Here is a 27,184-nt window from a genome sequence, read left to right as displayed (position 1 = left end):
CCCTGTCAACAGGTGTTGGCTATTTACCAGTAGCTACTAAAACCTGCCTGAAGGAAAGCCTGGCTACAGGTAGTACCAGGTGGAAACAGAAGCTCCTAGGGTTTAGAACCAAGCTGAGTGGACAGTGCTCATAGCACAGAGAAGCAGACAAAGTAGGCTTCGTAAGACATGTTCCAAACCTGTATGTCATGGTTTGTTTGAGATAAAATTGGAATATTTTATGATAGAAGCATTATTCAAGGTGACATGGCTTTCTACAATTGTAAAAGTATTGATGGTAATACTTATAATAATTATTAATGATTAAAGTATTTATATCTGCATAGCACAATGCTCATTATAACAGTAATAGTGCTTTTTGTAGTTTTTCTAGCCTTAAGAGTTCAGGATCCACTTAGCGAAAAACAGAATATAGACACTGTGAGATACCAGACTAAAACCACAGGTACCTTCCATGTTTACAGTACTGCCAAGTTTCCAAGGGCATTATTTTATTGATTGAATATTTATTCTCATATGAATAGGGGGATGATAGGGGCCTGGGTGACCAAGCCTTAGTCAAGGCTGGAGCCCATTTCTCCGTTTTTTGTCCCTACATACAAATTCCAACTTGTTTAACCATACTGTGCCTCATCTCCTATGGTGTAAAATCAAAAAGATAATACATCAAAGGGTGGTTGGGAGGATTTAACCATTAACATATATAAAACACTTTAAAAGAATGTCTGCAATCAGTAAACAACTACGTATCAACTATTAGTATCATTACTCCAGAATGAAGAAAATCTACCTTCCTTTCTAAGATCTTGAAATTAAATCTATGTCAAGAAGTCATAAAATTGAGAGAAAACTGCAAACTTGATACTGAGCTTCATACCCTCTTATTGTAATGATAACCACTGCCAGACCAGCTTTTAAATGCTTAAGGCACCCTTAGACTTCAAGAGAAGTCTCACACATTAAAAACAAAAGCTTCAGGATTAAACCTTTTCATCAGGGTCCCCCCCACCCCCCACTGAGCCTCCTGAAACAAGATCATGAAATTCTCAACTTCAAAGAGTTCAATTCCACTGAACCCACTTCACCTGAAAAAGGCAATTACCCCAGTTGGAGCGGGTCTAGCATCTTAAAAACTTTTACATTGTATTAACACCACCTTTATAAGTAGAAGGAGACAGGCAATTGGGCCTACAAGACAGGAAAACTTGAGGGTTTCACCCACTATTACCCATACTGAAGATTTTTTAAAAATTATTAATAATTGGGGTAAATCCAAGTACTAAATGTTCAAATTTTGCAGTTTTAAGACACTTACTAAAATAGTATTATTTAACTAGTTAAAAAAATTGACAAAATAGTCAAATTAGGCTGTATTTTTAGAAAAGTACATTTGGCTTCGGAAGAGGCTTTTTTTTTTTTTTTTGGCCACACTGTGCGTCTTGTGGGATCTTAGTTCCCCAACCAGGGACTGAACCCAGGCCCACGGCAGTGAAAGTGCTGAGTCCTAAACACCAGACCACCAAGGAATTCCAAGGAAGATGCTTTTCTAATAGCAGGAAACACACAAAATGGTCTTTAACGGGGTATCGGTTTTCATTTTTTTAAAAAGTCACTTTAACATGTTTATGTATATACACGTTTGTGTGTACATATATAAACATAAACTTTTCTAAGCAAATGTCTATTCTCTCCTAACAAAGATAAATGATAAACATGCATTTCATTCATCTTGTCAGTCTTCTTCAAAGAATGATCTTTTGTACTGCCCATTAAGCGTTAACAGTCAATTCAAAAATTCAGCCTCGGGACTTCCCTGGTGGTGCAGTGGTTAAGAATCCACCTGTCAATGCAGGGGACAGGGTTCGATCCCTGGTCCAGGAAGATCCCACATGCTGCAGAGCAACTAAGCCCATGTGCCACAACTACTGAGCCTGCGCTCTAGAGCCCATGCGCGCCACAACTACTGAAGCCCGCGTGCCTAGAGCCCATGCTCTGCAACAACAGAAGCCACCACGATGAGAAGCCCACGCACTGCAGTGAAGAGTAGCCCCCGCTGGCCGCAACTAGAGAAAGTCTGTGCGCAGCAACGAAGACCCAACGCAGCCAAAAATATAAATAAATATATTTTTTAAAAATTGAGCCCCAGAATTCAAAGGATCATTAAAAAAACAAAACAAAACAAAAAAGTCCCAGGATGGGTGTTAAAAAAATTAAGGGCTGAGGGACTTCCCTGGTGGCACAGTGGTTAGGAATCCGCCTGCCAGTGCAGGGGACATGGGTTCGATCCCTGGTCCTGGAAGATACCACATGCTGCAGAGCAACTAAGCTCGTGCACTACAACTACTGAGCCTGTGCTGCAGAGCCCATGCGCCACAACTACTGAAGCTGGTGCGCTCTAGGGCCTGTGCTCCGCAACAAAAGAAGCCACCGCAATGAGAAGCCCGCGCACCGCAACGAAGTGTAGCCCCCGCTTGCTGCAACTAGAGAAAGCCCACGCACAGCAACGAAGACACCACACAGCCAAAAATAAATTAACTAATTAATTTAAAAAATAAAATAAAGGGTTGAGCTAAAACATCTGAAATTTATCTTTAAGAAAACGAAGTTATATAATATATATACATATATATACTATATTATATATACATTATACTTTAAAATATGTGATCACAGGTTTGATTAAAAACAGTAGGGGTCCCCTCCCCAAAATACATTATATCAATGATATTTTCCTTATCATATTACAATTAGAAACCCAAAAAAAGCTTTAGAAAGAAAAAAACTAAAATATGAAATCCCAAAGGAAAGAGAATTAACTCATTAGAAAACTGTATGAGTATCTGTCCAGCAAAACTGCTTCTAATCAGCATGTCTAATTATTTATCTCAGCAAAGATAAGTGTAAATCTTTTTCATTTGTACATTATTTTGGGCAGACAGGCTTAAAGTTAAATTTTAGAAAGTTCATAGTGGGTGAATGACTAAACAAAAGGGTTCCTAAAAATACCTGTCGTTCCAATATACTAAGAAAAATAACCTTGAAACTAAAAATCATGAGTTCTCAGTACAGAAATGAATCATGATAAAATTATAAGCTTGAACTTAGATGACTTAACAGGATCTGTGCTTTGGGATGATTTTTGCTCAATGAACTTAAAATTACAAATCCATTCTAGACTCTAGGGCAAACTTTTTTAAAAAAAGGATTAATCTACCTCTAAAATAAAATTATTCTAAGTCAAATATAATTAAGGATGCTGTTGTTTAAAAATTCTGAGTAACCATGCCAACTTCACGCATCTGTACCTGCCTGTATACACACACAATCAGAATACAAATAAAGGAATGAAGTTATGAGCTTTCAATAAAGCCTTGTTATATTTTCAATAAAGCTTTATTTTCAATAAAGCTTTCAATAAAGCCATGTTACAGTTTCATTCAGATTTCCTTAGGTTATCAACAGGAATAATATCTGTGGTATAGGTAACTTTTCTAAGGTAAACTTTCCCAGATAAATGCCTGTGCTCTTCTAACAAAGATAAATGGAAAGTAAGTGGAGCAGACAGATTTGAAGCTAAGAATAAAGGTACAGAGCAAAGGCAAATTGTGTGGGCTGTTGTCTGATTCCTGTTAATAAAGCCAGCTCAGCTCACCTGTATCCAGACACGAAAAATTAAGCGAATCATGGCAACAATTTTTGGATAACTCATCTCAGGAAATATTGGACCTGAAATATCCAATCATTGAACCAAAGATGAATTCTTGATTTGCTGTACTCCTTCATTTTATTTTGTTGGCTTAAGACAGGCTAGACGGTTATTTTATGCTCTCCTAAGTATTTTTAAGTCTCCATCCCTCTCAAAACTTTCCCGCTGACTAGATAGATTCTCCCTAGAAGGAAATACGCAGAACAACTCTTAGATCCGGAGGGGACTGACTTTGGAGTTAAATTCCAATGTGAACCTGACACTTTTAGTATTATCATCTAACATTAAAAGCACCAAGGAGCCTTCTTTAGACCACAAAATTTAACTTCCAATTTAACAGAAGGCCTATGTAAACATTTTACCACCATACGCATAATATTTATTACTAATGCAAATATAGAGATGGATAATCATAAAATAATTTTGCATTATCCCTGGAAATCCTAAAAAAATTCAAAGACTGCATGGATATACATCCTTTTTTTAAAGCTACATAAAAGTTCAGATTAAAGTTCCTTCACAACATTCCATTATTTTCTAGGATCATAACAGATTCCAATTTTCCTCTGTATACTTTTTCTCAGTGTTCTCATTCTTAACCTAGTACATATTAGGCAACATCTCAGTGCTTTCTAAAGTTTATTGAATGAAATGTTAAGTGCCTCACACTTAGGATTTTCAGTCTTAAGGCTAATATGAACTGTGATTTTCCAAAATAAGTGGCAAGCAACACACTGTGTACAATGTGGACACAGTAGTTTCCTAGACAGCTGATCAAATTTGTATTTGCTGTAGTGTCATTGATTAAATGAGACACCGTGGCCTTTTCTGACTCATGACCACAGATTGTACTGTTTTCCAGCCACTTTTCTTACAAAAGCATACAACAGGTCACAAGGAGGATTTTAAAGATCAATGCAAAGCAACTGTCACTACAGGAAGAACAACAGTCTGCATTCTAAAGTTTGATAGACATTACGATGCTATATTTTGAGAAAAATCTAACACAGGCTTATAATACTTCTATAGTTTTTTCATACTGAAATTGTACATTACTTTCCAAACCTCACATATAAGAAAGAACATAAAGATGTACAATTCCTTTTACTGATAGTGTTTCTTTTATTATTTTTCCTTAGTAAAATCCAATTTGTGGATAAAGTTTCCTTAGCCAGACAGTATTTACTTCTAAAAATTCCTACACTATCTTATAGACCCCAAATACAGAACTCAAAATATAAAAACAATAAAACCCTTATAACCATTACCACGGGTGGAGGGAGGGGAGAAAGTCAGAAAAATATACAAAGCTGGATGTGGAGGATGCCAGAGGGGAGCGGGGGAGGGTTTCGTGAGGTTCTAGACAAGCCCTGTGATGACGTCACCTCACATACATAATGTTACAGCAGTCAGCACAGGCCTCCTGCTTTCCTATTGGTGGACACCGTGTCAGCCGACATCAGAAGATAATCATCATTGGCCAGACAATTACAACTGGAGCAACTAGCATCCAGGGCTGCTAGCACAGGCCTGACAGGCTGCTGAAAGAGAAGGCAGAGCCCAGCTGCCCTTCTCACTCAATGAATTTTATGTCACCTTACCAATCACTAGGCGGTTTTGCTCTCTTGATGGCAGCCCTTATAAGTTAAGTCAGCTATTCGTGAAAGTAACAGGTAAAGGCCAGACATCTCATAAAAGAACAAAATGCCTCTATTTTCAATGCCATAAAATCACAAGGGCTTTTCTGTGTAAAATCAGAAGTCAAAAATGCTGTTGAGCTAAAAGCAGGCACTTTCCTCCACCTCATGCAAAACACTTTCATTTACCAGATAATATTACCCAGGATATTTTTAACTTGACATATAATTTCAAGATGTGGCTCAGGATGATTCTCCAAGGTATAATATTTATTACTTTGCATTTCCATAGCTTTTCTAATCTATTACATGTGAAACCACCTGCTAGAAGAGTAAAACAGTCTATAGTATTTATCCTGTGTCTAGAACAATGCATACAGGGTTAATCATTGTTTAAGCAGCAATTAACTTGATAAACTTCCCTCAGTTGAACCCTTTAGTTTATAAAAACACCACTCCAAAAATGGGTCCCATTACACTAATATGTAATAAGGTAATGAATATGGATTATAAGATAAGTTTAATAAAGGCCTTCAAACAATATTCAAAAGGTAGTTCAGACAGCATACTGACAAAACAGCACTCCTGGCCTTCCTCACAATTCTTCAAAAGACAGTAAGTGTAACTTATTTCTGAGAGATAAGTTATAATTCTCTAAATTGAGTTTTGACGTAGCCTCTAAATTGAGGCTATGTCTAAGGGATTTTTAAGGACCACTGAAAGTGCCTTGTCAAAAAATAGAGTAGAAACTTCACAACATTGTGTTCTTCCTCCAGAAGCTATTCAAGCCATTTTTAGTTAATGAGTCTGGGAAAGGTAAGACCTTGTGTTTCCTAAACTTCCCCTGCCCCCAAGAGGGCGTAAGCCTTGGTTATGGAGTGCCTTCTCCTGTTAACAAGGGAAATGAAAAGGAAATCTTCATTTTCTTATATACCTGGTTCAAAACTTTTTGGCTGTTGAGGTTTTGGGGGGAGGCTTATAAAACTGGGACCCAAGGATATTGGGAGAAATACATACACCCTGGGATAAAAGAAGCAAGACAATTAAGGTCAAAGAGAGAAGTCAGGAAGGGGAAACCCTAGTGTGTGACTATGACATAGTATTCAAAACGCAAGGGGAGGCCAAGTATGTTACGCTTCGAGTATTAACAGGTAGTGCTGGCAATAAAATGGACACCCATCATCATTTTAACCCACTAGACAACCCTTTTCGCCAGCATCTGCCAGGTACAATGCACTCTTCGAGGTGCTCCGCAAAATCAAGATTGGAATGAGACAAGAACCAATGCCCTGAAGAGATGATGGTCTAATAGGAGGCACAGACACACATGCAAATATTTAGGCATATGAAGAAAAGCCAGGAAAGACATTGCCAGATTAAAGGTACAGATAAAGAGCTAGGAGGAAAGTGTGGCAAGAGCCCAACAAGCGAAGATTAATTGGCTCACTTTTGCCATTTTCAGTCCCCAGAGAGCTAGGCCCTGTCTGGTTGAGTGTGTACTTGTTGAGCGAGCGGAGAAAAGAGGCGGGAAATGGTACCTGGAGGTGGAGGAGCCACAGACAGTGGCCTCAGAGAAAAGGCAACAAGTGAATAAGAGACAGTATCCACCGCGGAGGGGCACTGGCCCACAGTGAAAACGAGCTGCCGGCGCGAGGGGAGGCCGGCTCCAGAGACGCAGGTTCAACAAGGGTGCAGCAAGCTGGAGACAGGGCGGACGTTAGAAACCACAGAGCGCGCAGGGCCAACGGGGGAGGAAGATGGGCTGAGCCGTGTGGCAAGCGAACGCGACAGACAGCTGCAGAGAAGACTAGAGCCTTCGGCTGGCCCGCCGTGCCGCCCGCCACCCCGGGCCACCGCCCCCGCCCTGCCTTCAGCGCCACCCCCTTCGCGGGAGGAGGAAGTGCCGCTGGAGAAGGTTCCCTTGGTGGCGCCCGAGGGGGCCTGGCCTCCCGGAGCGCCGAGGCCTTAAATGCCTAAACTCCTACTGGATCGAGCCTCCCGGTGCACAGCCGTCTTCCGGACCCACCCTCGGCGCTTTCGGCCTCGGCGGCCCAGGGGGCGCCCCGGCCCCGCGCCCCGTGTGCTGCCGCACTTCCCGGCTTCCCGAGCGGATCGCGGTCCCCTCCTGGCTTCCGGCAGCGGCCCGCAGCGGCCCTCCGGCCCCCGCGCCCTCGGAAGCCCCCAGCCACGCCGCAGCGAGCGTGAGCGCGCAGGGCCGCGCGCCGGGCCGGTCGCGCCCGCCCCAACAGGCCGGGCCCAGTCGGCACGCACGGCGCAGGGGGCGGGCCCGGCCAGGCTGCGGCCGCAAATGGCCCGCCGGTCCCGGGCGGGCTGGCCGGGAGGGAGGAGGCGGGAGCGGCGGCCGAACCCTCCGAGGCTAGTCGCGACTCCCGGGGGCCGGAGAAAAAGACGTTGAACCCCCACCACCCGGTTCCGGTGCACGGCACCCCCTATTGCACCGCTCCCCCGCCCCGGCCCACCGGCGCGCCGGCGTCTCTGGTTTCCCATTGATGAGATGGGGGAGGGAAGGCAGGTCGTGAGGGCGCCGGGGCAAGCGCTCGCGCACGCGGCGGGCGGGATCCCCCAGATCCCAGGAGGGAGCCCCCTTGGCCGGACCCTCTCATTCAGCACCTGGGAGGCTGCCAGCCGCTGCCCAGCTTGGGGGTGCGTTGGGCTTGCTCTTTACTGATCGCCAGACCTGGGGTTAAGAGGAGTAAGAGAATGTCTGCCACAGCAGCTCGATCTACAGGGAAGAAGCGAGATGAGCACACACACCCTCACCCTGTTAAATATTGCAAGGTGACACAGGATCGCTTCCCACACAGGGATTTTCAAAAGGACTGGCGGAGGGACACAGTGAACAAGAAAGATGCTTTACCGGGTTAGAAGTTTGTCTGGGGAAGAGCCCCGAAGGACTCTGCGGACCCGGAGGTTTTTAATCCGTGTCTCAACTCCAGTCAGCAGTTTCCCACTGAATTAGAATTGAGTGTGTCCAAAAGGCGTTTCCGTAAAACAAACTTAATAATGGCGTGGCTCCACTCGCTCGGGTTCATTCATTTTTATTACTGTTTTCATTGTCCCCTCCTCCCCCACTCCCCGCCTCCGTCTCTTTATGAAACCGGAAAGGGATCCGCGTGGGGAAAGGGGTCCAGGAAAGGAGGAATCCGGCCGGGGAGCAGCAAAGAGGAAGACAGTGAAGTAGCAGAGCTGCAAGGAGAAAGGAAGGGCAGGAAGGATGGGGAGAGGGCGAGGACCAGAGAGCTGAGGACGGCGGGCCGGAGAGGGTTAAAGGGAGCAGGCAACTGGGTCCTCCCTCCACTGCCTTTCACACTCTGCTTGCGGGAGGCCAAGCAAGAAAACCCAAATCTAGAGGAAAACAAGGAGTAGCACAGGTAGGGACTGTGGCATCTCTCCCGCCTTCCCTGTAGCACAGACATCTACTCTATGTACACACATATGGTCTATGTTATATAATCTATGTTAAAGATGCATGTGTAGCCACGGTTCACCCAGGGGCACCCACAGACTCACGCGCTTCATGCAGCCCCAATGTCTCCTGCACCCGGGAGACCCGGGAACTCAGCGATCCGCTCACTGCTGCTCGCGGTTCCTCGCTCGATTCACGCCCCAGAAAGGGAGTACCGACATTAAGGCACACCGGGAAGACGCGCAGGGCTCCCGGGGACAGTATCACGCGAAAGCATCACCTACCAGTTTTCCTGCATCCACTGGATGGCTTCATTCTCGTTGAACTGCTTTTCGAATTCATATTCTTGTAAAGTCAACACTGACATGTTCATTGGGGCTGATCTTCGGAGTCGCTACGTGTTCTCTACACAAAATAAAATAATCTGTAAAGCGCTTGATTTCGAGTGCTCGCCTGTCTGCTTCCCCCACCCACCCCCCTAGGTCTTCCCCTCGCCGCTCGGTCTCCGGCAATCGGTCTCCCCCAGCCTCTCTCAGCTACGGTCGGGGTTGAGCATTGCCTGTGCCTCTGCTCCCAGCTCCTCGCTCTGGGACTCTCCTCCTCCGGGCGTCCGCATCCACAGTAGGAGGAAACGAATGCCTTGCGGTCTTAGTGCCCGCACGTTTGTCCATCACCCTTTTTACTTGTCTACGGGGAAATCTCCTCCCCCTCGTGCGATCTGACAAATTAACCCTTTGCGAGGGAGACTGAGAGAGAGACCTCTCTAGCCCTGGGGGGCAGTTTTGTTTCCGTGAAGGTGACTAGGGGAGTAGAGGACGGGCTCGGAGAGGGAGGAAGTGGCCTCGAGGTCATTCACAACCCCCCAATCCCGACCTCGTGGGCCGCCTAGCCTGGCTTTTGAATGAAGTTTCCGAGAACCGAGTGCAGCCCCAAGGCGAGCTTGGCGAGTAGGTGATAAATAGTAAAACCTGCCAGCTCTCTCGCAAGAACTCCAGACAAATTTGCGCTGAAATCCCACGTGAAAGGAACGCACTTCCTACCTCTTGGCCCCCGCCGCACCCTCCAGGTCACTCACCTCTGAGCTCTGGCTTTGACTTACTTTAACCTGGGGCCCGGCCCGCTGAGCTCGCCAATCAGCTGCTGGCTGGGGATGCTGAGGACGAGGGTGGCGGAAAGTCGAGAGTGACTAGTAGCCAGAAGAGGGAGGGAGGTTAGATGGAGGGTTTGGGTACGGGAAAGGGTAAAGTTAATGAGCTGAGACAAAGCGGGGGCAGGAAGTTAGCAGATGGGAGAACTGGACCAACTGGTCCAATGCAAAAACTATTTGTATGCGTGAGAAATTCGCTTTATTTATTGTACGGTGGTAGATGGAACAGAATCACGTTTGAGGAGAGGGCTAAATGTAATGTTGACCTCCACTGATCCCCCAGTCTCACAGCAGTGTTTTAACCTCTGCTTCCATATACACCCATCTTTCTTTTCTCAGAGGGAAAAGTATTTTTTACTCTGTCCATCCCTCCACTCATTCCTCACAAGTTAGGAAAAATGAAATGAGACATGGAGGCATCTGATAATATAATCTATGCATGTAATTGTAAGCTTAAAACATAATAATAGTAAGGAACCTATGCTTTAAAAATCAGGTGGACATTAGGGCCAAGAAGAAAATTCTTTCTCTCTCTGTACCTCCCCACCTCCAAGGCAGTCCAAAGAGAGGGTGTTTTCATTTAAAGTCAGGTGCCTGGAGCCACTGAAAAGTGGGAACTGCGAGAAACATCTCTGTAAATGAGGAAGGTATAATAAAAAGTTAAAGAGTTTTAAAAATCCAGTACAACTATATATATATATAGTGTGTGTGTATATGTATATAAATTAATTTATAAGTTGATGCTCCCAAACATTCCATGTACAGGCTTTCCTCATATCTCCATTTAAGGGTGTCATTCTAGAGACTTCTGCAGTGCAAGTCTGAGTGAATTTGAAGGTAAAGCCTAGACCAAAAGACTTGGCAGGCTTTAGGTGGAAGGTGGGTGTGACCTGATGAGAGATAAGGATTTTAGCACAGTACCTGGACCTGTGAGTAATCAATAAATATTTGTAAAGTTAAGTGATTAAGTAAGTGAAAGGAGGGAGGGAAGTGAGAAAGGAATCAGGTGTGAGAAAATCCAGCGAATGTTTTGCTGTATATTGCAAGGATAAGTCCTACTTTTGCCTTAAAAGGATTCCATTTTTAAACTGAGTACTATTCTCAGTACTCAGGCATCATATCAATTTTAAACTGGTATGAGAAATTCTCATTTACTATGTTTCTTATTCAAACAATGTCTGTTATTACCTGTTTATTTTCTGAAGATGGAGTTGGGGTTATGCTAAAAGCAAATATCTGATTTGTTCTTAACAGTGTCTGAAGAAAAATTACTTTAACATGGAAGGTAAGTCCCTATTTCTTGACCTTTAACGTGGACACTTGCCAAAAATGGTAGATTCTTGATAGTACTACGTGCTGTCGAGGGTGTTCAGAACACGCACTGTCAGTGGTAGTGAAAGCTAGTGACTTCACCTGGAAAGCAATTTGGCAGCCTTTTAATCTTTTTAAATACACTTATCCTTTGACCACTTATTTACTAGATATTGCATGAGCCTGTGATCTTCTGAGCTCGTGGGAGTCAGGGGAAGAAGAGAGACAGGACTCCTGCTCTTTTGGAGCTCACCTTCCAGAGCAGAAGGCAAAATAATTTCATATAAGGTGACGTCCTAAGATTAAAATTAAATAGCATCATCTGAAGACATGGGAGTGCTCATGTAAAGCCCCAAAGGCTTCACTGAGAAGGTGACTATGTGTGTGTAAAAAATTAATACACAGAAATCTCAATTAAATAGAGTCAGGAGACCAGAAGGGGGAGCTCTCCTGCCCCAGGACCACAGCAGAGCCCAATAGGAAGAAGAAAGACTTCTCTTTTTTTCCTGGCAACTACTCAATCAATGAAAAGCCATGGACTCTTTGTTTACTACTGCCCTCCCCACTTCCTTTTCCCCTCTATCAGAGTGTTTTCCTTCCCTTTTTCTCTGATGACTTGCATGTGGTTTGTCATGGCTGCACACCAGGAATTGCAATTCTCTGTTGATCCTGGATAAACCCACCTTTACTGGAGTAATAACCACCAGTCTATTTGTTTTTGATCAATAGTTGAAACCACAGTGACAAAGAGTCAGCTACCTTTTGCAGAGTGTTACAAGAAGCAAGAGCAAGTAAAAATGCCCTAAAGTAAGAAATGAGTTTGCAGGACTGAAGACAAAAGGCTGGTGTATCTCTAGGTCATAAGGAAGGAGTGACTGACAGGTTGGAGAGGCACGCAGGGGTCAGGTCTTGACTGACTGGTAAATCAAGATAATTGGATTTGATTCTAACTGCAGTCGGGTGGGGAAAATATTAAACGGAATAGCAGGATAAATCCTAGTAATTCCACTACTAGGGACTTACTCTGTGGATACACTCACAAAGACAGTTTAGATATACGTATAAGATGTTGTTCAGCACTGTTTGTAATAAGAAAACACTGGAAATAATAGGGGGCTAACTAAATGATGGCTAATATTAACTAAATGATGGCAAACTCTTATAATGGAATATTATAAAGCCTTTTAAAAAGAAATGGTTCTGGGGCTTCCCTGGTGGCACAGTGGTTGAGAGTCCACCTGCAGATGCAGGGGACACGGGTTCGTGCCCCGGTCCGGGAAGATCCCACATGCCACGGAGCGGCTGGGCCCATGAGCCATGGCCACTGAGCCTGCGCGTCCGGAGCCTGTGCTCCGCAACGGGAGAGGCCACAACAGTGAGAGGCCCGCGTACCGCAAAAAAAAAAAAAAAAAATGGTTCTGTAGGTTGCAATACCCAAAGAGCTTCCAGAAATTTTTTTAAGGAAAATTAAAAAACAAGGCACAGGATATTTTGTATAACGATACATTAAGAAAAATATTTACAAATGTACAGTTTTTTTTGCGAGGTGGGGAAAGACAATTTGTTGGTGATGTACATATCTGGGGAAAGACCTGGAAGCAAACTAAAGAGAGCTCCTATCGTTTATTTTTCCACAGTATTTGAATTTTATGTTATATTGTATTCCATTAAAAAAAAAAGTCAAGAGAGGACTTTCCCTGGTGGTCCAGTGGGTAGGACTATGCGCTTCCAATGCAGGGGGCCCGTGTTTGATCCCTGGTCAGGCAACTAGATCCCGCATGCACGCCGCAACTAAGATTCTGCATGCCGCAAGCAACTAAGATCCATGTGCCGCAACGAAGACTTGGCGCAGTCCAATTAATTAAATAAATAAATAAATATATATATTTTTTAAAAAGCTGTATGGCCTTAAAAAAAAAGAAAGTCAACAGGAGTTAGTTGAGTAGCGAGATAATGGGTTATTTTTCTATTAGAAATAAAATATTTTAAATGGTGATTTTTCTATATTTATTTTACATTGCAAAACATACACTAAGACATGGCTATTTGCTTAGATCTTCTTTTCTTGCAGAGGGGCTATAGAAAGTTAGGAAAGATGGAGGGGAATGTTGGGAGGGTGTCCAGCAACACCACTAGGAATTTTTATGAAAAGATTTATTGTGTGTGTCTCTGAACATAACCAGGTAGGTAGTTAACATTGAATATAAATAACTGGGGCTCAAAAAGTAACAGTTAATTGATATTTAGTAGTAAAATTTTCAAAATTAGTTCAGAGAGTAAGGAACATTTGAAAGACAGAAATTTATTGCAAAGATGCATGACTGCTAAACAAAAGATCTGGAGTTTTGTCCTGATTCTATTCCAGACCTGGCTATTGGTTCTTGGGGAAAGTATGTCGATCCTTTCACTTCCTTTTCTATATATAAAATAACAGTACTGGGGTGGATGATACCAGCTCAGAATTTCTCTGGTACAGGCATATGTTAAAATACACTCACTGTTTCTGGCCCTAACACTAACCTAATTTTCTAGATCTCTATTCCATAGGTGAGTTTAGCCAAGCTGAACCATTTCACATCCTCTGAACATCTTAAGTTTTGGCTCCTTTTGTCCCATCATTCCCTCTGCTTGGAATACCCTTCTCCCTCCAACCCTCCATTTCTCCCTGGCAAATTCAGTCCATCCTTTGGATATTCACAGGCTACTCCCTACTTGAGGCTTTACCTATTCACAAGTAAGATCTCTTGCTCTCTCACCTCCTAAACTCCTGAAGCGCTTGTTACCACAGCTCTTAAGCCCTTAGCCATGCTCTACCTTGTAGGAGATTATAAACCTTAAGGGCAGAGACAATCATTTCCTGACTGCCTTAGTTTCATAGGGCTGCTGTAACAAATGACTACAAAAAAAACACATCACCCCTGAGTTCTATAGCTCTGTTTCAACAGACCTAGATATTTCTAAACTGGAAGACAAACCTAAAGTAGGTGAACCTGTTTTTCCTTGAACTCTGATTCAGTTGATCCCTTTAGAGATGCAGGAATCCAAGTTATAATTTCTTCATGTACCTTCTTTGATGCCACCAAGCTGGCATTAGTTCTGGGCAAAGGGCACAGGTGGAAAGGGACTACACCTCTCGAATACAGTCGTAAGTTGCAGTTTTATTCTGGCCCCACTTACAGAGGTTGGCAATACAGGGACCACATCTGATTTTTTTCCTGCGTAAGCTTTGCTAACCTAACTGGAGATAAGTTTCCAAAAGTTGGAAACCATACTGACTTGTAAGAGAGAAATGCTTTTTTGTGTTCTTAACATTGGAAGAAAACCCAAAAAACAAAACAAAACATCCACAAGCTGCCAGAGAGAAAAATCAATATTCAGTTCCTGATCATTTTTACCTTCTTTTTCTCTTTCTTTTCATTTTCCCTTTAGGCCTCTCTGAAAATTATAAATTTTAGGAAGAATTTTTTTCTCAAAGACACAAATTTATTTACCAACCAAAGAGGCCAAGGAACATTTAACTTTTCTGACAGAACCAAAGTGGCTCTTCACCTCCTCACAAGGTTTTTGGTTGGAACGCGAAGTTGGGGCCCAGAGTCTCCCTAAAGACCCTGGCAGGGCAGAGGCCTCCCCTAAGCACTGGGAGGAACAGGCTGAGCTGGGCACTCGCCTGCTTCTGCCACCCACTGCCCTCCAGAGATGCTCTGTAGGTGCCTAGGGTGGCATTCTCAATCTCCCTATCATGGTGCCCCATCAGAGTCCAAAGTATCTTCTTCTCTTGCCCCCAAAGTATCTTCTTCCCTTGCCCCCAAAGCATCTTCTTCCCTTGCCCCCAAAGTGCCTTCTTCCCTTTGCCCCCAAAGTTTGGGGTGTGTTTGAGCCACCTCAAACCCCATCCCAAGTAGACCTGTCCTAAAAGATCTCATCATAGTGACCAAGACACCTTATTAATCTTGTAAGGGACTGAAGGAAATATAAAAGATATCAAAATTGTATGTAAATAAGAGACGTACAAATAATTATGTAAAAATAAACTCACACTCCAAAATAGATACCTACAAAAGTTCAATTAAATGAGCCATGAGCACAGCAGTTCAGAGGAAGAAACTTGATTTACGAAAATGTAATAAGAGAACATGATAGGGGTTCAAAAGTCCAGTTGAACTCTAGGGCTTTTACAACACTGTGAGCATGTGCCTTCCACACCACAGACAGTTTCTGTCTGAAACCCTCTGAGTTTGTGAGCCAAGACTTTTTACTTTGGGAATAGCAAAAGGCAATTAAGGTCCAGGGAATGAGTTTTTCTTGGCCCTTGGAGCATGTCTGGGAAAGGGGATCAAGGAGGTAATGGTCTCCTACCTCTCTTGAGTTTTCTTTATTCAGATGTATTCTGATAAACTTCCCCTGTTTACGCTCAACACACAGAATTATCTGGTAGTACAAAGATGTATTTGAGATATAAATGAAAACCTAAAGAAAATCATTTGATAATGAAAGCAATTTCTCATTATTGCTATTAAGATCGAAGTGCCCCTGGAGGACAATTGGGCAATCTGCAGGCTAAGGTAAGCCTAGGGCTACTTTAACATTATTATTAGGATTCTCTCTCTCTCTATATATATATGTATGTATGTATGTATTAATGAACTTGCTGTTAGGAAATTGCATTTACTCATTATCTGTGTTAGTAGAAAAGAGGAGATGCATGGAAATATATAATGATGAATATATTTCCTTGAATTACAAAGAAATACCCAGACCCTCTCCTACTATCCCTCTGATAAATACTGGTCCAAACTATGAAGGAGGCCTCAAAAAAGGCCTGAGTCTCAGTGAGTCCCTTTCCCACCACGATCCAAATCTCACCTGTCAGAGGCACGTGGCAGGACAGGAGACTGTGGCTCAGCCTTTCTCTCATGTAAGGTTTAGGAGGGTCTTTACCACCTTATAACTTGGGCTAAAACAGTGAATACTGATTAAACTCCTAAAGACTATCTTTTCAGCCTGTTCCAGAGCAAATAACCTAAAGGAACAAAAACAAAAACAAAAAAGCCTCAAATATCTTGATTATAATGAAACTATGAAGAGTATTCTATCTCGTCTCAGTATTAATAATTGTGTCATCTTAGGTAATTGATTTATTATAAAGAATAATGTGAATTATATCTTCACTGTTAGAAAACTTGGGGGCAAATCTGGGACTCACCCTTGTAGCAAGTTTTTAGCTTAATATAATACACATTTTAAATCTTATTCCCATCTCCATCTTATAATCTCACCCTTATTACCTAGGAGGCAGGGTTCCCAGGGCCATTATGTATAATTTAAGTTTATAGGCAACATCCCTTTCGTGATTAACTTGTAATAGGATACAAAGATTCGTCCCTATTACACTTTGGGAAGCCCCTTAATTCCATGTGGACCCTGTCAATCATGGGGCTGCACAATTCTCTCTCTTACCTATATTTCCTTCTCTGAAAATGAGGATTAAATACACTAAATGGCTTAATGGATAATCTATGTAATGTGACTAGCACAGCGCCTGGGAAAATAACAGGCATGATAATCACATTATGCCCTTTCCTCACGTCCCTGCAGCACAAGAGAGGTGTAGAAGATAAGAAAGGCAAGCCACTACCATGCTAGAACTGGGGAAATACTGGGGTCTGGAGAGGTTGAGTGGCTTGTGCAAAGGTATTTGTTCTCAGAGCCTGTTCATTTAGAAACAGGGAAAGCCTCATACTGGAAATCACTGGTGCTCGTGACTTAGCAAAGTTTCCTCCAAGAGAACAGTAAACTGAGCTTTAGCTATGATCTGGGAGAGCAACTGCCACCCTGTCAACTTTCATGACCTCCAGGGCCACTTGGTGTATTTAGATCCATGAGCTCCACAAACATTACGTTCTTTAAAAAAAGAAAAGCAAACCCCCCACAGTTTTATTGTAAAGCAATATAACATTATTAAAGAAAAAAAAAACTGGTTGGAGGATACCTCTCATAAGGTCTGCCTGCTAACAGACTCTGTGTTTGTCCCTTGCTACCTGGGTGACCTGGGCAAATCATTTATCTGTCTGTGCAATGTTCTCATCTAAAAAAAGAAAAAAGAATAACAGTACCTACTTCATAGGACTGGTAATGAGGATTTGTGAAAGGGACCAGGAACAGTGAGCAACACATACATGTTTGGTAAATACAGAAAAATAAAAGCAATAACTCTCTGGTGTAGAATAGTGACATCTGGGCTGAGACTTGAAGGAATTTATTTTGCAGAAAAGGTAAGAAGGCATTCCAATTTCTAATTGGAAAGAAAAGCACTTGCAAAGACATGGAAACACGATGATGATGATGGTGATGACCATGATAATGATAATAATAGAAAACCAACTACTGAAGATAGACTATGTACCAGACCCTTTATATACTGTACCTCCTTTAACCTTATTAACAACTCTGCAGTGCAGGTTTTACAATATAGTTAAGGACCCTAAGGTTTAGATAAAATGATGAGAGGCAGAAACAGGCACACAATTCCAAGTCTGGCTGAAGTTTTTGCCCATGCTTGGAGAATTTCAGTTTCCCTTAAACCTTGGGTACAGGAGGCAGAATGTCGGGAGATAAGCTAGAAAGCTGGCCAGAAGACAAATCTTTCGTTGTTGTTGTTTGTTTTTCTTTTTCATCTTTGTTAGTTTAGTGCCTTTATTTTTTTTTTAATCTTTATTGGAGTAGAGTTGATTTACAATGTTGTGTTAGTTGCAGGTGCACAGCAAAGTGAATCAGTTATACATGTACATATATCCACTCTGTTTTAGATTCTTTTACCATACAGGTCATTACAGAGTATTGAGTAGAGTTCGCTGTGCTACACAGTAGGTCCTTATTAGTTAGCTATTTTATATATAGTAGTGTGTATGTGTCAATCCCAATCTCCCAATTTATTCCTCCCCTACCCTCCCCGCTGGTAACCATAAGTTTGTTTTCTACATATGTTTCTGTTTTGTAAATAGGTTCATTTGTAACATTTTTTAGATTCCTCATATAAGTGATCTCATATGATATTTGTCGTTCTCTGTCTGACTTCACACAGTATGACAATCTCTAGGTCCATCCATGTTGCTACAAGTGGCATTACTTCATTCCTTTTTATGGCTGAGTAATACTCCATTGTATATATGTACCTCATCTTCTTTATTCATTCATCTGTTGATGGACATTTAGGTTGCTTCCATGTCTTGGCTATTGTATCAGTGCTGCTATGAACATTGGGGTGCATGTATCTTTTCGAAATATATCTCTGGATATATTCCCTGTAGTGGGTATTGCTGGATCATATGGTAGCTCTATGTTTAGTTTTTTCAGGAACCTCCCTACTGTTCTCCATAGTGTCTGTACCAATTTACATTCCCACCAATGGTGTAGGAGGGTTCCCTTTTTTCCACACCCTCTCCAGCATTTATTGTTTGTAGACTTGATGATGGCCATTCTGACTGGTGTGAGGTGATATCTCATTGCAGTTTTGATTTGCATTTCTCTAATAATTAGCAATATTGAGCATTTTTTCATGTGTCTCTTGGTCATCTGTATGTCTTCTTCGAAGAAATGCAAAAGCCAAATCTTAAAGGATTCTGTGGGTCATTTTGATTTTAAGCAATTTGTACCTTATTCTTTATATAATGAGGAGCTTCTGAGGAATTTGTCTGCTACGGAGTAATATAAGTTTTGCAATTTTGAACAACTATAGAGTCAAGAAAGCATTGTGGAGGATGGATTTTTAAAACAGTAGTCTGGTTTGATAGAGCAATTCCACTGTTATTGAGTATATACCCAAGAGATGTGAAAAAAAGTGTTCAAAGAGAAACTTGTACACGAATGTTCATAGCAGCATTATTCATAATAGCTCCAAAGTGGAAGCAACACAAATGTCCATTAACTGGTGAACAGATAAACAAAATATGGTATTTCCTTCAATGGAATATTATTCATTCAGAAAAAAGAATGAAGTAGTGATACATGCTATAACATGGATGAATCTTGGAAATATTATGCTGAGTGTTAGACTCCAGTCACAAAAGATCTCATGTTATATGATTCTATCTATATAAAATGTCCACAATAGGCTAATATACAGAGACAGGATTAGACTGGTGGTTACCTAGTGCTGGGAAGCATAGGTGTCAGGGTGAGAGCTAAAAGGTATGGGGTTTCTTTTGGGGGATGATGGAAATGTTCTATTGACTGTAGTGATGGTTTATATAACTCTGTGAATATACCAAAAACCATTGAATTGTATACTTTAAATGAGTGAGTTATAAGGTATGTGAATTATGTATCAATAACGCTATTACAAAAAGAAAAAAAAAATAGACAGGCTGGATACCAGCATTCAGAAGGGGAGTGTTGAGGAGGAGAGAACTAATATTTTGGATAGCCCTAACAAATGACAAGCAGGGAATAAAGCTTTTCACATAGATTATCTCATTTACTTTAATTCCTACAACATTCTCATGCAATAAGATTTTTTAAAATCTTCAATTCACAAAAGTACAAAACTAGGCTCTTTGTGACTCTGTCCTTGGCATTTTCTGGAACATAATGCTTCCATGTGGATCCCTCCCCAGAAAGCTTATTTATTTTGTCCTTCATTGGGTTTTTATTTATTGCTTTTTTCTTTCTCTATTCTAATGAGTTGTTGTTTTCAATGGTCACTCGAGGTTCTTTTCTAGGGCATTGCCCCATTCAAAGCATATCATTATTCATTCAGACTTTGGTGTTCGCATACAGATGAAATCCTCTGATACTATGCTAAAAGGAGTTTTGGTTTTCTTATAGTTTGTGAAATAATTTTCTGTTGTCCTACATATGAATGGGCCCAGCATTCTTTGATCATTTTTCTTTCCTTCCAGATTATGAGTGCCATCAGAGGTGAAATAATTGCAAACAATTACAATGCAGTGTAAACGGGTAGTAGGGGTTATAATAGATCGCTCCTTCACTTACTATGTTCCAGGCACTGCTCTAAGCTCTTTACGCATATTATCTCAGATAGGAACTCAATAAATATTTGTGGAATGAATGTTGTATTTGAAGAAGCTGGAAGCTTTGGAGAGGGATTCAGAGATGACTTTATGTGGCAGAGGATATCTGAGCTGAGTCACTGAGAATTGGTAAAAGCTTACTGTATGTAATGGTAGAGAAATGCATTGTAGACCAAGGAACACTTCTGGGGAAGAACTGAGGTCAAGATCATTGATAGAGAAACCTGAATTTAGGTCCTGCCTGAGTCTCTCACTAACCATGTTATCTAGGATTCCTAAACTCTTCTAGATTCAGTGTTCTCAACTGTAATATAGGATGGACAGAACCTATCTTTTAGGGGTGTTGTATAAAGAGTTTAGAAGAGTATCAGGCATAGAATTCTAAGTGTACATTAAACATTCTTCTTAAACCTCAAATTAGATTTTCTAGATATATCTTCCTGCTCCTGAAACACTTTAGTGACTAGGAAACATATCTCCTTGGGAAACATGCCTATTTTTACACCCATCTATTTTTAGTAGATAGAAAAGGCTCAGTAGTAGTTATTATTATTTCCAAGCACAGCAGTTGTCTGGAAAGAATGGATTAAGGGTATCAGTGATGAGGTGGAGACAAAACAAAACAAGAGCTGGTAAGGTGAATGTCTTTGTCTGTCATGTTAAGGGATTATGGTTCCATCCTTTAGGTCAGTGTCAAAAACTAAATGCCTTTAGAAGACAGTTTTCGCTGACAAATGAATGAAGTAAGCAGGCTATTAAAAATGGTGTTATGTTGACCTGGACACACCTTGTATGCATATTAAATAAATTGAAATGGTCTTCACACCTCAAAGGATCTACTTTTTCTCATTTTCTGAATGCATTTCTATTTCAAGTCTATCTTTGCTTTCCCTACTTGAACAGAAACACAGGTATAAGAATATTTCACTTTCCTCTTAATTTAAAAGAAAACAACACCACAAAAGTGGTGATAAATGGTAACCGATACTTGGCCCATGTGGAAAGACAATAAGGCATGGTGGGGATTGTGCTGAACTTGAAAAGTAGGTCCCATCTAAAGAAGGCAGCAGCTGCGCAGCTCTGGCCACCTGTGGCCTTGTTTGAATGCAGGCCAGGGTTGGCCAGATCTTTAATTTCTTAAAAAAAAAAAAAAAAAAAAAAAACTAACAAAAATTTTAATATGAATTGTGTATGACATGTTAAGATTTTTAAACATTGGCCAGAAATTAATTTTCAGTCTGCAGAGGAGGGGAGTCACCAAAGCAGCTTGGGGGGTGGGTCACAGGATCAGATATGGATTTCTGAAAAAGCACTGAGAGAGCAAATTAGAGACTGGACTGGGGACTAGAAAAGGATTTTTATGGTTGAAGAGAATAATATTGAAGGCTAATTAAGGTCATGACAAAGTGGAGAAGAGAGCACAGACTTGAGAAAAAAATCTGAAGTGAAATGTTTGAGATTTGGGACTCCTTGGAAGAAAGAAGAACAAGGAATCAAGTGATCCCCTTGTTTCGCTCCTGAATGGTGCCATTAGCTAAATCAAAGTTATGACTAGGCTGACAAGCCTCTTCTACCCCTAATATGGTGTCCAAGAGCCGACTGTGGGAAAGGCAAATGGGAGGAGCAGACCCAAGATGGTACCTCCATGGAGATGGTGAAGGTTCAGAACACAAGCTCTTCTGTATTGGGGGATCAGGAAGGATCTCCCAGAAGAGAAGCTACCAACTAAGAGCTGATGGGTGGGTTGGAGCCCCAAGGCCATTCAGTGTGACTGTTTCCTCTTTAACTCAGGAGAGCCCACAAAGGCTGTCCATCCTTTGCTTACCCTGACTTCTTCCCTTTGTAGCATATGATTCTCTGCCTTTCCTGTCTTGCCCTACTGGGACTCAGTGGGCACCCGAGCTGCACTCTCCACGACTCATAATCCCCTACGAATCTGCCAGAGGCTCCTGCCATACAACCTCCTATTCAATCTGGGGAGGGCCTGGGAAGAGGCAATCCTGTTAGAGCCTCATAGGTTGACACTTTATTAAACAAATCTCTCAGTTGCTCTGATCTCACTCAGGACTTACCAGCCTAATGTAATTTTTCTCTCTAAGCCTTCTCTCTCTGATATTGTGAAGTTCTGTTGGACCTACCTGTGCTCTCACAGGTCACAGAAGATGATGACCCTCTGCTCAGGGAGCGTTTCCTTCCCTCAATGACTGAAGGAGAGGCTCATCCCCTTCCCACCTGTAAGTCATTCAGGAGCAATGCCACCCTTCAGCCCAGATGAGCCCAGAGAGGCACAAAGGTCTAAGCCCTAAAGAAAGGTGACTTCATTTTGTTTCTCTTCTGAGGTGTTTTGAAATAATTCTGCCAATATCCAGTAAACCTCTCTGGCAGTGTGGCAGAATGAGGAAGGGCATGAATGACCCTGAACTTACAAGATTCTTCTCTGGCTTTAAAAGTACCCATATTTCATCCATGTAACTCATCCATGTCTAAGGACACAGGTCCTTTCCTTGGGTGACTGTAAGGCAAAATAATTTGAGTAGAAGTAAGGGTGGATCTACAAGGTACAAGGGGCTTCTGGTTTGGACTTACTGCCATACACAACTGTAAACACAGCGTCAATTTACTGAGTGCTTAATGTGGCAATAGGATAAGCAGCTTACATTTATAATTTCTTTTAATTCTCACAACCAGCTCGTTGTCCTATCTTCATTTTATCGATGACGAAGTTGATGTTCAAAGAGATAAATGACTTACCCAAGGACACAAACTTGAAAAGTATGAAACTTGGGATTCCAATTCAAGCCCTTTTGCATCAAAAGATTATGTTTTATTTCTTCCATGACAACATGCATGCTAAAAATGTATTCCTCATTTACTTATTCAGTCATTTTACATTCACAGAGTATCTGCCAAGTGTGGAGCACTGTTCTAGATACTGGTTTTTTGGAGATAAAGAGCTTCGCCTGCTGCATCTGGGTGATTTGATATTAAATCTCCTCAAATAGGCAAGACCAGTGGTTGCCAAATGTTTTATTGTACATTTCTGTCAGTTAAAAAAAAATTAGTGGGCATTCCTCTCATATATATTTCTTTTTTAAAAATTATATACAGGTACGACTGGTACATATTATGTTCATTTTATAAAATATTAAAAATATCAAAATTTAAAACAAGAGGAAAAATATAAACATAAATTAGATTTTTAAAGTTTTAAAACTTACTTTATGCACACCAAACAGGTACTGCATGCCCCACTTTGGAGACTCTGAACCAGAATGTGAAGCCCACAGTATTTCATGCATTACTCCTGAGGAATTCATGATCCAGTTGGTATATGCTCTGCAGTACATGTTATAAAGGAAGAATTTAGGGTTGCCTGGGAAAATCAAGAAAGGCTTTATGAAACAGGTGACATTTGCACTGAATTCTGGAGGATGTAAGAGAGATGGCAAGTGAAAGAACAGCATGTACAAAACCATGCATTTGTGAAGACCTGGTGTATGGGAGGAGAATTAAAAATTTAGCGTGTAACTAGAACCCTGGGCGTGGGGAGAAACAAAGCTGGTGAAGTAATTTGGGGTCAGATAATGAAAAGTTGTTTGTGTCATGCTATACTCTCGGACTTTATACCTTAGGTAACAGGGAACCGTTGACCGTAAGTGGAAAGAGTTGGTAAATTATTACCATGGTCTGAGGGAAAAGATATTAAAGGCATGAACTAATGTAGTGACAACCGGGTGGGAGAAGGAGATGGATTCAAGAACCGTAACTGAATTTAGATAGGAATGGCTTCCTTGTTGAATGGGTGTGGTATGAGGAAGAGGGAGAAATTGAGCAAGAAACCAGGGTTTCTACTGGGAGTGCAGCGGAGAGTGACTCCAGTGGCTGACACAAGGGAACTTCTGTCCCACTTTTCAGGGAGCAGTGTGGTAGAGTGGAGAAAGCACAGCCTCTGGAATCAGAGCAACTGAAGTTTAAATCCCTGCTGCATCACTGTCTGTCTCGTGTGATCTAAGCAGTGTGCTCTCTCTCTGACTCACACTCACATCTCTACAACTGGTACACACTGGTGCTCTGTGGCAACAAGTCCCTGGAGAAAAATTGCCTTAAGCAACTGAATCAGTAGGCTCTGATATTTCAGCCCTTGGGAAATACTTGTCTCATGGCCGCAGAGATAAATTACTGTCAACTGAGTGGCTTAAAACAACAGAAGTCTATTTTCTCACAGACCTAGAGGCCAGGAGTTCAAAATCAGTATCACTGGGCCAAAATCAAGGTGTCATCAGGGCCATGCTCCCTCTGGAGGCTATAGGGGAGGATCTCTTCCTTAGTTCTTCCAACTTTTGATGGCTGCTGGCATTCCTTGGTTTGTGGCAGCATCACTCTAATCTTTGAGGCCAAATCTTCAAATCTCTATCTTCATATCACCTTCTCCTCTATATATCTGTGTTAAATCTCCCTCTGCCTCCCTCTAATAAGGATACACGTGATTGCCTTCAGGGCCCACCTGGATAAACAAGGATAATCTCTCCATCTCAATATCCTTAATTTAATCAAATCCGTGAAGACTTTTTTTTTTTTTGCCATATAAGGTAACATTGATAGGTTCCACGCATTAGGACCTGATATCTTCGGGTGGCCATTGTTTAGTCCATTGCAGCATTTTATTTAGTATTTGTAGAGTTTTCAGATTTTATGTGATACAAGCCAGAGTGGCTTTCTTCCTGGATTTTTTTTTGGCGGGGGCGGGGGTTGGAGAGAATGAATAAACTTGGGGGAAGCACAGGTTTTGAAATACTTTCAAGATCAAATGAGCCCTACACGTCAGACTCTTTTTCTCCTTTCCTGGAATATCACATGATTGGAAATTCGTCAATGTGTGGCTACAGCTCATGAATAAATGGAAACTGTACGCTTAATCATTTCATTGATATTCAAAGTTGCCAGGTAACACTACTTGCATTTCCTCTGCTTTCAATAGATTTCCTTAAAATAGTTTATTTCCCAAAGAGGGCAACTTCCATCATGTTTTTCTGGCACTGTATAATTTTAGAATGCACAAATATATTAGGGCTGTGACACAGTCCTATCACAGTATCTATCTGTGATAGATACTGAAGAATGGCCTTCTCAGGCCCATTCCACTCTCCTTTTAGAGTGCCTTTATGTAAACTCGAGACTGGAAAACTGAAAACTATGTTGACCACTCTCCTTTGTATCTGTAATCTGGATGCAAATTAGGTTCTGTCTATCAGATGCAGTCGTAACACATTTGGAAGGAGGAAGGTTGTGAAGAAAACCTGCTTTTCCCTACTGTACACTTAATTCTCAATACTTCACTTCTGATACCAGATGTGTAGGTTTTTCCACACTGAGCAATTTTCCAATTCTCTGTAGACGCCAACTGGGTGTCCCACAATTTAATTCAGTTTTGACACTGTCTACCTGGAGATAGCAACAGCTCCCACAGGTTAAGGGCTCAGTCCTACAAGACTCCCCCACCCCACTTTCCCAGTTCAGATGCCAATCACAAGTCCAGGTTATCACCTGTGCTTTTGAGCCACCTGCCACAAATTGGACGTTCCCACAACCCTCTCCTTAGGTTTAATAATATGCTAGAGTGACTCAAAGAACCGAGGAAAATATTTTACTTACTAGATACTAGTTTATCATAAAGGATTCAACTCAGGAACAGCCAGATGGAAGAGCTTTATAGGGCAAGGTATGGGGGAAGGGCACGGAGCTTTCCAGAGGTCGGGGGATGGGCTGATAGTTCCTCTAATCATGTGGTTGGTTCCCCTGGCAACCAGCCTTCATCCTGAAGCTAACCAAAAGTCACTTCATTAATATAACTCAGGTGTGGCTGAAAGGGGCTTGTTATGACTAATAAAGATATCTTTATCATTTTTATCACTAAGGAAATTCCAAGGGTTTTAGGAGCTCTGTGTCAGGAATGAGGGCAAAAAACAAATATTTCTTATAAATCAATATATTACAGAGTTAGCTAGAAGCCATTTTCCTGCCCTTTTTGGCTCTTATAGCTAGCAGATATTTCTACAGCAGTTTCCCAGGGTCTATTCTTCTGCGTCCTGTGTGTCCATGCATGTGTGGCACAGGCAGCAGCAGCAGTAGCAGCAGTGACTTGATTCCAGTATCCCCATTCCTGGGTCACAGCTGCAGTGGCGTGCTCTTGACTCAATGGTTCCAGTGGTGGCCCGGAGATAGTAGCTGTTCCAGCAGATCCATTTCATCCTGTTCTAGGACTCATTCTTAAAGACTCAGCCTAGAGCTCTCTGCATGAGCTATTCCAAAAATTTTAGAATAATTCCCTGTATTTAATTCCTTTCTACTTAAAATAACTACAGTGGTTTGAGTGTGTGTTTCACCGAATACTGACTGACACAGTTGTCAAAGGATGTGGAAGTGAACAGAGATCAATCGATTTCAGGATTCTGCAACCTTAGCCCTAATTTTTAGGGAACATGACTTCATTCCCTCCCACAGTGCATCACCAATATTCTTTTTTTTACAATAAAATTTATTTATTTATTTATTTTTGGCTGTGTTGGGTCTTTGTTGCTGTGCACGGGATTTCTCTAGTTGCGGTGAGCAGGGGCTACTTTTCATTGCAGTGTGCGGGCTTCTTGGTGTGGTGGCTTCTCTTGTTGCGGAGCACTGGCTCTAGGCATGCAGCCTTTAGTAACTGCAGCACGTGAGCTCAGTAGTTGTGGCTCGCAGGCTCTAGAGCACAGGCTCAGTAGTTGTAGCGCATGGGGCTTAGTTGCTCCACAGCATGTGGGATCTTCCCAGGCCAGGGATCGAACCCTTGTCCCCTGCGTTGGCAGGTGGATTCTCAACCACTGTGCTACTAGGGAAGCCCCCTAATATTCTTTTTTTTAAAAAAAGCTTCAATTAAAATATGAGATGTAA

General features: G+C 41.9%; 1 protein-coding gene across 10 annotated transcripts in view; it reads right to left on the bottom strand.

The window, feature by feature from the left end:
- The window catches only part of ELOVL6 (ELOVL fatty acid elongase 6), a 435,739-nt gene that overhangs the window by 124,103 nt on the left and 284,452 nt on the right, over positions 1 to 27,184 (bottom strand). For 5 of the 10 annotated variants that reach the window (XM_073804980.1, XM_073804977.1, XM_073804981.1 and 2 more), the window contains 2 exons: positions 9,846 to 9,956; positions 9,055 to 9,175 (listed from right to left, as the gene is read on the bottom strand). In XM_073804980.1, the coding sequence (XP_073661081.1) occupies positions 9,055 to 9,143 (89 nt within the window). In that variant the 5' untranslated portion in view covers positions 9,144 to 9,175; positions 9,846 to 9,956. Of the gene's footprint in view, positions 1 to 9,054; positions 9,176 to 9,329; positions 9,824 to 9,845; positions 9,957 to 16,091; positions 16,249 to 27,184 lie in introns of those variants that run through there. The other 5 variants (XM_073804979.1, XM_033856776.2, XM_073804982.1 and 2 more) reach the window with 4 other exon arrangements.

This window comes from Tursiops truncatus, chromosome 5 (assembly GCF_011762595.2).
Source record: "Tursiops truncatus isolate mTurTru1 chromosome 5, mTurTru1.mat.Y, whole genome shotgun sequence".
NCBI classification, from domain to species: domain Eukaryota; kingdom Metazoa; phylum Chordata; class Mammalia; order Artiodactyla; family Delphinidae; genus Tursiops; species Tursiops truncatus.
This window is presented reverse-complemented; position numbering and strand designations above follow the sequence as displayed.